A 13112-nucleotide genomic window follows, 5' to 3' on the forward strand; every position below is an offset into this window, starting at 1 on the left:
CAATTATGCAAAATATCATATTGATTTGTATAATGTACAGAAGTACCTGTTTTATTTTTCAGGTTTGTAATCTGTCATTTACTCCTTTATGATTTTGTTTCCTCCATCTCACCCCCACTGGATCTAAACTATTCTTGAGTTAGGAGGATGAAATGGTCTAACTCCACTCCATTTTCATTGACATGATTGATATTACTATTTACCTGAAGCACTGGAAAACATTGACCAGAATGTCCAAGGACCTTCACCCTTCACCCTTCATTCCCAGCCTACCCAATAGGTTTCTCCATTGAGACTAATGAAATGGTACTTCTTAGGAGAAGTTTATGTATTTAAGAATTAGTCAATTAGTGAATTGTACCTAGGTTTGATAATTAAGGTTGGGAATTCAATCCATGTTTCCTTGTTAGTATTGGAATACTCAATTGCTAATAGGAATTGAGTATTCCAATAGGAATTGAGTATCCTAGTTGAGCTCAGTTCTATTTAGTATTGTAATTTATATTCTAGTTAGAATCACAGAATTATTGAAACTTGGGGTACAGGAAAAGGCCATTCAACCCATCATGTCTATGCTGGCCAAGGAAGAGCGATCCAGCTAAATCCCACTTACAAGTGCTTGGGTCAAAGCCTTGTTGGCTGCAGCACTTCAAGCGTGTATCCAGGTTTTTTAAAACATTTGGTGAGGGTTTCTGCCTCTACTACCCTTGGCACTACATTCCAGACTTCCACAACCACCAGATGAAACCAATTTCTCTACTATTCCCCTCTAATTCTCCTATCAATTATTGTAAATCGGGTTAGAATTGGTATTTATACCCAAATATCTGAGTTGTTACTGCAATTACCATTTTCTAGTCGAATTTGAGAACCCGGTTTTATCTATTGATGCTGGACACCATCCAAAATAATTTCTACATTTTCTAATTGAATTAACCAGAGTGGATACTCCTAAACAGTTAGTTCATATTTACAGCATAGAAACAGGTTACTCAGACCTATCAATCAATTATTCAGTCTGTGCTGGTTTTTATGCTCCACGTAGGCCCACAGGCTTCTACTCCTTTCTCCCTCACATGTATGTCTAGTTTCGACTTGTACTCATCAGTGCTATTCTCCCCACCCACTACGTGTGGTCGTGAGTTCCATATTTTCACCACTCTATTATTTCCCATGTTATTTTGCATATTCAGTCCAACAATTGGACAGTTTATTATACATAATACAGTGAATGACTTTGGATGAAGAAGATTGTAATTCACAGCACTTTTCTCTGTGTAAGGCTAAAGCTATATTTTTCTTACAGGATTGATTTAAATAAACTACTGTTACATAAAAGCTGTTTACAGAACGAATATTAAAATGCTGATGATGCAATTGATGAACAGTCATTTAATTTTCATTTCTACACATACCCAGTTATATGTTTGCGCTGTGGTTATGGCATTACAGAAGACATTCAACTGTTCCACATTGTTTTAAAATGTACATACCTACTGGTGTCATGCTTCAAACATCTTAAGAATGAGGGTGGCATGGCAGCATAGTGGTTAGCACTGCTGCCTCATAGCACCAGGGATCGTGGTTTGATTCCTGCTTGGGTCACTTTCTGTGCAGAGTTTGCACATTCTTCTTGTGTCTGTGTGGGTTTTCTCTGGATGTTCCGATTTCCTCCCACAGTTTGAAAGATGTGCTGGTTAGGTGAAGTGGCCATGCTAAAATTCTCCCTCAGTACAGCCAAACAAGCACCAGAGTGTGACAACTAGGGATTTTCACAATAACTTCATTGCAGTGTTAACATAAGCCTATTTGTGACACTAATAAATAAACTTTAAACTTTAAAATCATTTTTACTGAACCATTCATTCAAGTCATTGATAAAAATTGTAAATAGTTGAGATCCCAATATTGATCGCTGTGGCACTCTATTTTTCACATCTTGTCAACCTGAAAATGACCCACTTATGTATTTTCTTTGTTTACTATTAACCAACTATCCATGCTAATATGTTACCCTTTACACTATGAGCTCTTGTGCAGTAGCTTTTGATATAGCACCTTGCCTTCTGGAAATCTAAGTACAGCAGATCCAAAAATTTTTATCCATTCTGATTTGATTTGATTTATTATTATCATGATTTATTATTATCACATTTATTATTATACAGTGAAAAGTATTGTTTCTTGCGTGCTATACTCACAAAGCATACCGTTCATAGGGGAGAAGGAAAGGAGAGAATGCAGAATGTAGTGTTACAGTCATAGCTAGGGTGTAGAGGAAGATCAACTTAATGCGAGGTAAGTTCATTCAAAAGTCTCATGGCAGCCAGAAAGAAGCTGTTCTTGAGTCAGTTGGTACATGACTTCAGACTTTTGTATCTTTATCCCCAGTGGAAGAAGGTGGAAGAGAGCATGTCCAGAATGCTTTCTATGGTATATCTTTAAACGTTGGTGAGAATTGTGGCAGGCATGCCAAATTTCCTTTGTCTCCTGAGAAAGCAGAGGCATTGATGGGCTTTCTTAAATATAGCATCAGCATGGAGGGACCAGGACAGGTTGTTGGTGACCTGGATACCTTAAAACTTGAAGCTCTCGACCCTTTCTACTTCGCCCCCATTGATGTATACACAGCCGTGTTCTCCACTATGCTTCCTGAGGTCTGTGACTAGTATCTTCTTCATTTTGTTGACGGAGAGATTATTGCATCGTACCAGTTCCACAGATTCTCTATCTCTTTCCTGTACTCCGTCTCATCATTGTTTGACCCACTACAGTGGCGACATCAGCAAACTTAAAAATCAAGTTGGAAGGGAATTTGGCCACACAGTCATAGGTGTATAAAGAGTATAGTAGGGCAGCCTTGTAGGGCAGCGATGTTGAAGATGATTGTGGAGGGGTGTTGCTGCCTATCCTTACTGATTGCGCTCTGTGGGTTAGGAAGTTGAGGATCCAATTGCAAAGGGAGGAGCCCAGCCCCAGGCCATGGAGTTTGGAGATGAGTTTCATAGGAATAATGGTGTTGAAGGTTGAGCTGTAGTCAATAAATACAAGTCTGACGTGGGTGTCTTTTTTATCAATGTGTTCCAGGGTTGAGTTTTGGGCGAGTGAGGTGGCAACTACTATGGACCTTTTGCAGAGGTAGACAAACTTTAGTGGATCCAGGCAATCTGGGAGGCCAGAATTCATTTGTGCTGTGGTTAACCTTTCAAAGCACTTCATAATGATGGATGTCAGAGCCACGCTTGTTACTTCCTCAAAGAACTCCCAAAAAGTTACTCAAACACAATTTTCCTGTTACAATATCATGTTGACGCTGCCTGTTTGCATTGAGATTTTTGAAATGCCCCACTATAACATTCTTAATAATAGATTCCAGCAATTTTCCTGTGACAGATATTAAGCTAACCTGCCTGAAGTTTCCTGATTCCTATCTCTCTTGAATAGAGGAGTTACTTTCACTTATTTCCAACTGGAAGAGACCTTTTCAGAGTCTGGGGAATTTTGGAAAATTAAAAGCAAAGCTAGGTAGCTACTTCTTTTAAGATCAAAGGATAAAGTCCATAAGGACCTGGGAACTTTTTAGCTTTAGAAGGAAGTGGATAGCAGATGCAAAATAATTGGTAATTTCCATGAAACATGATTTTTCTCTCCTCTTTTTCTGCTCACTGTTTGTCACTGGTAGTCACCCTGCTGAATTTCAATCAGATATGTCACACTATTTTCTAATGCATGAGAACCTTACCCCCATCCACGTTTCTACGTTACTGGAAGAACAAACTATGATTACTTGACGGTCTGAGCTATGTTCTCCTTTAATATATCATTGTGTAGATGATGTCTCTCATGTTTTGTCTAATATTGAATTCTGGCTTCCTTACTACTGCTCTTAATAAATATGCAATTCCTTTTCCCAAAGTGCACAAGATGGGATTATGAAGGAGAGTCAATCTTGGGTCACTGATCGAGCTCAAAAAATGTTTCAGAAGACAGGAGCTTGGAGTCCTGAAAGAGGTCACTCGGAGGAAGTAGAAGACACACGGCCAAACTCTCAGGTATGAATTGATAAAATGTATCTCACTTTTATTGCTTGGCACCATAACAATTAAGTTGTTTACTTTACAAAATTGGGATTGTTTGTTACAATCCTGGCAAAAAATTGCCTGCCACACCAATAGTGAATTTTGCCAGTTCTACACTGGTTTATTAACAATAATTTAAATGCCTTTTCCTGGCAGAGTCAGAAAACACTGGCTTCTGTTGTCTTTTACCCTTGTTCCCGCAGACTATTTGTAACCCTGTGTTAGGTTGGACAGTCTGAATCTACAGGCAGTAATCTTTCATCAAAACGACTTAGCATTCTCAATACAATAGGCTTTAAAGTACACACCTGAAAATAATTTGAGATATTTTGTTCTATTGAACAATAGCAGATGTAGATATTTGAACTGATGTTAATATTCCTGACTCCTTAAAAATACTTGTAAGAATTTTCATCTTATTTTGAGAATATTTTCCTTTAAGTTTGAATAGGCTTCTCCAGAAACCTACCTAGGCCTTTGCCAAAGCTGCACTACAGGTAGCTGTGTGGAGTTGTATCTGAGCTAGAGGTTGAACTTCATCCTCTAACCTCTCAATATTCCTAGTGGGAGACATCTGTCCTTCCAAGCCATCCCTGACAGATGATTGAATTGAAAAACATGGGTAATCATGAATGCCAATGTACTGGAACTCTGCTCAAAACCTTTTGAGTGCCCAAGAAGTATCTATATCTTTCCCAACATTTTATTCCTTTCTTTATTATTTTTCACTTTTCCTTTAGCTTCAACAAATAAAATTATTTCCCAGCTGAGTGGCCCTGTGTTTGACCTGCTGCTGAATTCCCTATCAGTGCCACCCAGTAATTGGACTCATTCTGTTGTACTTTGTTTGTGTTTATATCACCCTGTGTCCTTTAAATAACCCTCATTAGGAGGAGTTCATTGATTTGAGAGTCAAATTATTATCAATCAACATTTAGTGTTAGAAAATAAACTTTTCACCAATATGAATGACACCTAAAACTCTGCAGAAGTTTAAAATATTTGGAATGTATCATTTAAAATGCATTCACTTAAAATGAATTACTTTGAAATGCAGTGACTGTTGTTATATAGACAAATGTGAATGCAGCTTCAAACAAGCAGCAGCTGGATGACTGTTTTCTGCAGGTGGCCTGATGGTGAGAACAACATTTATGTAGTTGACAACTTTTAAGTTTATATTGTTCATTTGCCATCATCAGCTGGGCATGCTGAGCAGAGGAGCAAGAATAGATGAGGAATGGGAAAGGAATTCGGTTGAATGGACAAAAAGAACACAGTAATATCACATTCCATATGGTTTAAGATTCAATGCCACAGCCTTTGAGACCTTTTCAGCAGCATGTTATTAAACTCGACATATTCTATGTTAATATACCAGTCACAGATCAGCGTGGCCTTGTTCAGGATGAGCCAGAGGATACTCTTTTTTATGCAGGGTATAATAACCAAAGCATAGTGTAGCTGGTGTGAAAGCACAATATTGCAAGAAGCTAATGTGATTCTTATAGTAACTGAATGCTGCGTAAAAATAAATTCCTATGTCACATTATTATGGAACATGTTGGACTATATTACATTCCCCATCCCATCTATTTGCCCCAGTGGAAATAATGAAGTCCTTTCTCTCATGCTAGAATGTAATTCTAACCTGACATAATAGTAAATGCCCTGGAAAACATAAGTGTGCACACAAAAATTATAATGGAAATATCAAAATATTGACATAATGACTTTGAATATGGGAACTGTATTTCATCTGTACCTTTAGTTCGGCTATCCCTTGCCTCCTATTCCAACTTTAACTGAGGACTACACTTTGCACTTTCTGTATAAAACTTCAAGGAAGCTTGAGTGTATAATTATGTTTGTCCACACTTTGAATCAACTTTTCCATTTTAAATTCAGAATTTATGATGGGACTTGTTATGTGTAAATTTGTACACCTTCCCATCTGTGATATTTTACCATATCCTGTACAATAAACCACATTGTATGACACAGCAATTTGACATATCTTGGCCAAGGAATCCCCTGATAACTACAAATTGTTTTTCAATAGACATCCGTGAACCTGCTCAGTGCAAAAATAGACCCAGAGCTTGATCAAATGCATCCCAAAATAACAAAATTAGTCTGTGTTACAGAAAAAGTGTTATCCTGGAGTGATTTCAAGACATTTAATCTCACCAGTCAAGACTTGTTCTTATAATTTTCAGTGATATATGTACCTCCCACTCCACCAGTTAGACTACTAACTTGTAATTATTACCAAGTGACCATTATTTTCTATGAAGCCCATGTTGAGATAGCCTGCATAATAACACTCCAAAAGCAATTAATTACACAGAGCACTTTCAGACATTTCAACAATGTGATGAGGCATTCTATAAATATATTATAATAAGCTTGTCATGTTTCAATGTTTATATGACCACACTTACAACCAACAGTGCTATGAGTGAGAATGTATTTTGCCATAAGGTAGAGTGATCTCTATCCTGAAGTTGATTAGGAACTGGTGCCTGCTTACCAGAACAGAATGATTAGTCCTCATCTGTATACCTGTTTATGAATTCTTCTCATGATATCAAGTAACTGACAGTTTTGACAATATTGCAGCACTTTACATTTCCACTGAGAAGCTAGACATTGAACCACAAAGAAATATAGGAGGGAGCACTGTCCTGTTAACTCTAATCCAGCCCAGACTCATTTGAATGAAAGTTTCACATAATGTAAGTCATGACAATCTCAAATAACAATGGAAAATGCTACAAATACTCAGCAGGTCTGGCAGTTTCTGTGGAGAAAGAAACAGAGTTAACATTTTAGATCAATGAGCCTTAGTCATTGACCCTGACGAAATGTTAACTCACTCATTTCTCTCTCCATAGATTATACTAGGCCTCATTATTTCCAAAATTTGCAAATTTAATTCCAGACTTCCAGTACTTTGCTCTTGTATCAGGTCAATCTCAACTCAGGTCACAATTGCTCACAGCTGTTCTCATTGTTCTTCTTGAGTTCATTGCAGAAAGCAGATCCTTGGTGATTACTCAGCGAATCTTGTCAAAGTGCCAGGATATTTTTCCATGGGTAGGGTGAGGAGACAGGCTCCGAGTCTGCCTCAGCCAGAATAGGGCTAACCCAGTTCAAGTTAATATGATCCATGTACTTGCCATCTAGCCAATTGAGCTAACTTGGCCCCAGTCTAACTCATAATTGTGAAGGATAATGGTGTGGGGAAATGGAAATGTCCCACTGGCATATGTGAAGGTTAAACAGCATTTTATAGTATAGTAGAGGGAACATTACTCTGTATTTAAGCTATGTATTGCCTGACCTGGAAAGTCTTGATGATGTTCCTGAGGGCAGGAACTGGGGAAATGTTTCCCAAGCTCATGTGGAAGTTTACCACAAAATTTAAGGATAAATAATTAAAATTAATGTAAGTACGTAGATTTTAGTTATGAGACTGAAGAGTTGATCATGTAACTCACTACCTATAATAGCATTATGAGAATACCATTATCTTACGGACTGTTGCAGTTCAAGGAAACAGTTAACCATCATTTTCACAGGACGCCTCTGAATGGACAATAAAAATAGCGCTACTAGTGATGCCTATGCTCCAGAATGAAAAGACAAATCATAGTTGATAGGTTAATTCTCTCGTGTATACACCTTCTAAGTTGTAATAATATCCCTTACATTCCTTTGATGTTTGTTTATGTCGACACATCAAACATGTAGCAGGGATTACACCTTACAAATTTACACTCAGGAATAGCAGATGGTATGAGGAGCCTTCCAGCTCACTCAGTTCCAGCTGAGGCTGACGTTTCCTCCCCTTTAATACCCCCCCAAATTTGGCTTTGTATTGCAGGCTGTGGAGATGCAAGAAATGGGGAGGGACGGCTACTCGGACAGCGACCATTACCTCCCGATGGAAGGCCAAAGTCGAGCAGCCTCCATGCCACGGCTACCTGCAGAAAACCAAGTGAGCTCAGTGAGATGTACTCAGCTGCATCCTATATCATTTGCCATTATTTTAACTCTTTCAATGCAACAAGTGCCAATGTATTCGATGAGTTCTCATTTAAAGCATCACAATAGTAATTATTCAATTATAAACACGCCCAAATGAATTGTTCTTTCAGTTAATTTACATTGGAGAAAACTAATAACAAATAAAACGTTTAAAGGGGATTTAACACTGGAAACTTCTGTGTCGCAAACTAGAAATCACTGGAGAGGTATTTAACACATATTTTTCAAAGACATGATTTTCCTTCCAAGTTTCAAGTGAAGATCTGCCCTTGAAAGTTACTTAAAATGCTGTGCGGCTCACACATTGTACACGTCATTTGTATGCTGTCAGTTAGATCCTACCCATTGACTCCTGCCTGTTAGGTGCAACCATTTTACAGGGAGTGAGGTTGAAGATTCTCTGCCTGAATCTAGATTAAAATGTTATTTATTTTTGGCAAATATGAATATAGAACTAGTCAGGGACCCAGCATTTTACTGCAGTTCAATAAGGCCCAAATCATTAAGCTAGATTGAAGAAAGATAAGGTCAGATGTCATATGTTAATTTCTAACAAGGGAAAAAATTGCTCCTTTTAAAAGAAAATTCTATATTTGGGTGATGCAGCACTGAAAGAGTTAAAGTGAGATCATTAATTTTACACAAAGGATTGTTGGCTTTTTTATCTGCATGTTCTCCTTTTTTTTAAGTTCTCCACCACTACTCGAACATTCCTGAAAAGGGATAGTATCTCATTTGCTAACGCTGTAGGAATGCTTTTGGTAATCTATGCCAGATGATTTCCTCTGGGTGGTTGAGAGTGAATCTTTAAGATCTTGAACATAATTGATTCATTGAAGACTGTCATCATGATTGTTGGCCTTCGATCTTCAAATTAAGTGCTGATAATGATGATGCTGCAGTGGCATATTTCAAACTGAAATGTTGAAAACATCGTGAAGACAAAGATATTTCAGTGAAGAATTATTGATAATTATTGTCTTTTTTGAAAAAGTGATGTAATAATTACTTATTTCTACCCAACTTCCAAAATATGCTCAAAAATCAGCCCTGTTTATGATAATAATGAGTGAACCGATTTGTACATTTCTGTGCTCTTTTCTAAAAATAAGTGGTGTTTCTGTTTTCATTAAATAACAGATAAAGGACAACCCATTTACATAAGAAATGATTAATTGATGACTTTATATCAAATTTTTCTTCTTCCCCTCTGGTACTAGGATAATAAACATATTCACAGTTGTGCTTAGAATTGTGTTTAGCACGGTAACAAGAACATCAAAATAATCATCCAATATGAGCACATTTCTGCAGGAGTCACTAATCCAACCGAGTCTCCTCCTGCCTTCCTTAGACACCCATGAATGCAGACCTTCCAGCACTGACCCAGTAGACAATGATTAGGAACTCTTTAATTTTTGCCTTCCCAAGCTCAAAAACACTAAATTCAATTTTTGTGACCTCCCCCCCTCCCTTCACCACTTTGAAAGAAACCTTAGTAAAGAACAAATATCAAACTGGGATGTTCTAAGTCTTGATTTCCTCTTCCCCAAGAACTCAGTATTCAAATGAAATTACCTGACTTATAGGTCGTGCTTACAATGCTGATATCTATGTTGTTACAAACTGCAATCAACTCTGAAGTCCATTACCATCTTATTGGCACTACTTTGAAATTCTTTCACTACTTTTTTGGAAGATAGTAGGCTTTTCCATTTAATGTAACTAAAAGACTTTGCACTTCTCATTTCATATTGCCACAGCCATCCCTTATATTGCCTCATGGCCACAGCTAAACAGCATGTATGACTTGTATTATTACACCTTTTCATAAATATGTGATTTGTGAATGATGGAGGTTATTCTGCTGTTTTGTTATTCACCAGCTCCTTGGGGCCTAATTTTAAGTGTGCAAGTGAATGAGTTTTGAGTGATTTAAAATCAGGCCTGAAGTTGCACAGCACTCTGGCCGGAATTTTGCCGGCATGCCTGTCCTGATTTCAGGGGCAGGTGAGCTCGGAGAATGGCACTCTCTGTTGGCCTCGGGCGAGATCGTACAAAGCTTGGGTGCACGTGCCGGTAAAATTCTGTCCTCTATAAATAGATTTTGGCAAACATCTTTATAGTTTAAGTTAGTGACATCTAGTGGTGGAACTTGTAGACAGTATTGATATTTATTTTTAAAATATATTGACAAACTGTGCTATTTTGGGCAATTATAATCTCTAGCATAGTGTATCCAACTAGACATTTAAGCGTGCATTGAATAGCTACTCTAGCATGAGTGTTACTTGTGGGAAAGATGATCATAATGTGTTCTCATGTTTGTCATTCTAAGAGAAAATTGACTGATTTCAAGAAAAGATCTTTCTGAAATGATAAAAATGGAAAGTCGTGATTTTCTCTGTGAAGTGAAGGATAACAGATAGAGTTGGGCAATGGAAATATGCGTTAGAAAGCTGTCAACTACATTAAACCTGTACGTTAATAAAACTGAACATATTTATCCCTGCGCTGAAAAGGAAACATTAAAACCTTTTGTCACGTTGAAACATTCTCTCTCACCACTTTTCCCCCACATGGCAAATTTTGCATTTATTCTCACCATCTCCCTTTCTCTTACTCTCCTTTTCATGCTATCTTTTCACCAATGTTCTCTTGTAATTTCTCTCACATTTGTTCACTCTGATTAATTCTCTCTGTCTCTTGCTCTTCATTCTGCTTGCTTATGAACACTTTCACTCTCATATTTAGAAAGTTTAAGCGGAAGGTTGCTACTCAGTAAGCCTTGATGAAAGCAGCATAGCGACGCTCCCAAATCTAGCACATATTCTATTGGCCAGTTTGATTGACATGCTGAAACTAGTGAGGAAGAAATTGAACCTTGCTGTGCTGTATCTTTTGCAGAACAGTGACAAAAAGCAACAATACAAAATACATCCAACAACAATTTGGTTTAGATTGGTTTCTCAAGCACCCACAGCTACATGCCTTAGGCTGTTTACATGTGTGAGCCTAATGCCTGTATTTAGGACTGCTCTCTAAAAATTGGAGAGTGATAATTGGAGTGCATGTTATGGACATAGAGAGAAATTACTGGAAATGTCAAGCAAGTAAGACTTGCTCTGTTCCTGGTGTTTGTTGCTATAATAAGCAGCAGCCACCAGCGAGAACGTAAGTCAATTTTTCAGATTTGCCATGGAGCCTGGAGAAGTACTCCTGAGGACTGCTACCAATTTGCTCCCATTGTTTCACACCCCATCTACCCACCTCAGCTCCTGATTCCCAGGACTTACTGGAGGATCACTGGCACTGAGGGAAGCAGCCCAAAATTGATCTCCTTGAAATGGACAAATTGCATGTGAATGCACAATGAGTCCCAGCAGAGTTCCCAGATTATTGAAATGAAATCAAAGGCTCAATTTAGGATAAGGACTCCTGGTTCAAATCTCATGTCTTTAACTTGGTAGAGTTGTTACTCATTGCGGGATCCCTGCCTGAATTTAGTGGCTTCAGCTCAGTTTTATCTGTGATTGAGAATGAATACTTATGAACTTCACACAGTTTCCTGAGTTAATCATAAATGCCTCCCAGTGGTTACGTTACAGTTGGTGCGTTCTATTTGTTTTCTTTTTATTTGTTTTTTTAACTTGATGTAATAAATGCTTAAATATAATTCACTGAATCTCTTGAATTAGAGCAGTTACACTGACAAAATGAACTGGGTGAGACTCTCACAGTACCAGGGACCCAGTTTCGATTCCCTGCTTAGGGCACTCACTGCCTGTGCAGAGTTTGCACGTTCTCCTCTCTAGTCCAAAGATGTGCGGGTTGAGTGGATTGGCCATGTTAAATTGCCTCTTAGTGTCAGGAGGACTAGCTGGTGTAAGTACATGGGGTTATGGAGACAGGACCTGAGTGGGATTGTGGTCAGTGCAGACTCGATGAGCCGAATCACCACCTGCTGCACTGTAGGATTCTATGAAAATAGGCTGAGGCATATTGCAGGAAAATCTTGAAACTATGAAACTACAACAGGCAATAGTCATCAAATTCAGTTTGATAGAACTTACAATTAAAGGCTGTTAAATAAGTGAATCTTAAGTCTGAACCTATTTAAACCCAGGTTTACAAAATAGATCACTTCCATGTTTGATATGACCGTTCTCTTGGTTTTTGAGTCTGAATTGTCAGCTTGTAATGCATGATAATGAAGCCCTTTGGCCTCACCCTAAGTAGATAGCAGTGGGGTTAAGTTAGATTAAAAAAAACATAAATCTGAAAACTTTTGCACTGCTAAAATTCCACTGTCATTTCAGCAATGTTATCCATAGCTCCAACACCAACCTAACATTACACGTTCTCATTGCTAAGCTCAAACATGGAACAGGTTAAATGCCCTACTCCTCCTATATGCTACAAAAGGGCTCACGTGTTTTTTTCATACTTACCAACCACTTGCTATAATAAAATAATTCATAATTTACCAGGCTTCACAAAATGCCATCACAGAATCTTACAGTGCAGAAGGAGGCCATTTGGCCCATCAAGTCTGCACTGACCACAATCCCAGCCAGGCATTATCCCCATAACTCCATGCATTTATCCTAGCTAGTCCCCTGATACTAAGGGTCAATTTAGCGTGGCCAATCCACGACCCTGCACATCTTTGGACTGTGGGAGGAAACCAGGGCACCGAGAGGAAAACCACACAGACACAGGGAGAATTGCAGACTCCACACAGACAGTGACCCAAATCGGGAATTAAACCCGGATCCCTGGCACTGTGAGACAGCATTGCTAACCACTGTGCCACTGTGCTGCCCAAATCATGTTCTTTATGTTTATCGGACCAAATTGGCAGTTGCCTTATTCTCTCTTGCTACTGTGCTCTTTAAATACATTTTTGATTTAATTTGATTTATTGTTGTCACATGTATAACTATACAGTGAAAAGCATTGTTTCTTGCGCGCTATACA

General features: G+C 38.3%; 1 protein-coding gene across 6 annotated transcripts in view; it reads left to right on the plus strand.

The window, feature by feature from the left end:
* The window catches only part of LOC145361110 (voltage-dependent P/Q-type calcium channel subunit alpha-1A-like), a 649898-nt gene that overhangs the window by 591582 nt on the left and 45204 nt on the right, over window positions 1–13112 (plus strand). For 5 of the 6 annotated variants that reach the window (XM_080216715.1, XM_080216708.1, XM_080216713.1 and 2 more), the window contains 2 exons: window positions 3917–4052; window positions 7969–8082. In XM_080216715.1, the coding sequence (XP_080072841.1) occupies window positions 3917–4052; window positions 7969–8082 (250 nt within the window). The remainder of the gene's footprint in view (window positions 1–3916; window positions 4053–7968; window positions 8083–13112) is intronic. The other variant, XM_080216711.1, reaches the window with a different exon arrangement.

Source organism: Carcharhinus amblyrhynchos, chromosome 33 (assembly GCF_965287045.1).
Source record: "Carcharhinus amblyrhynchos chromosome 33, sCarAmb.v2.hapA, whole genome shotgun sequence".
Classification (NCBI taxonomy): domain Eukaryota; kingdom Metazoa; phylum Chordata; class Chondrichthyes; order Carcharhiniformes; family Carcharhinidae; genus Carcharhinus; species Carcharhinus amblyrhynchos.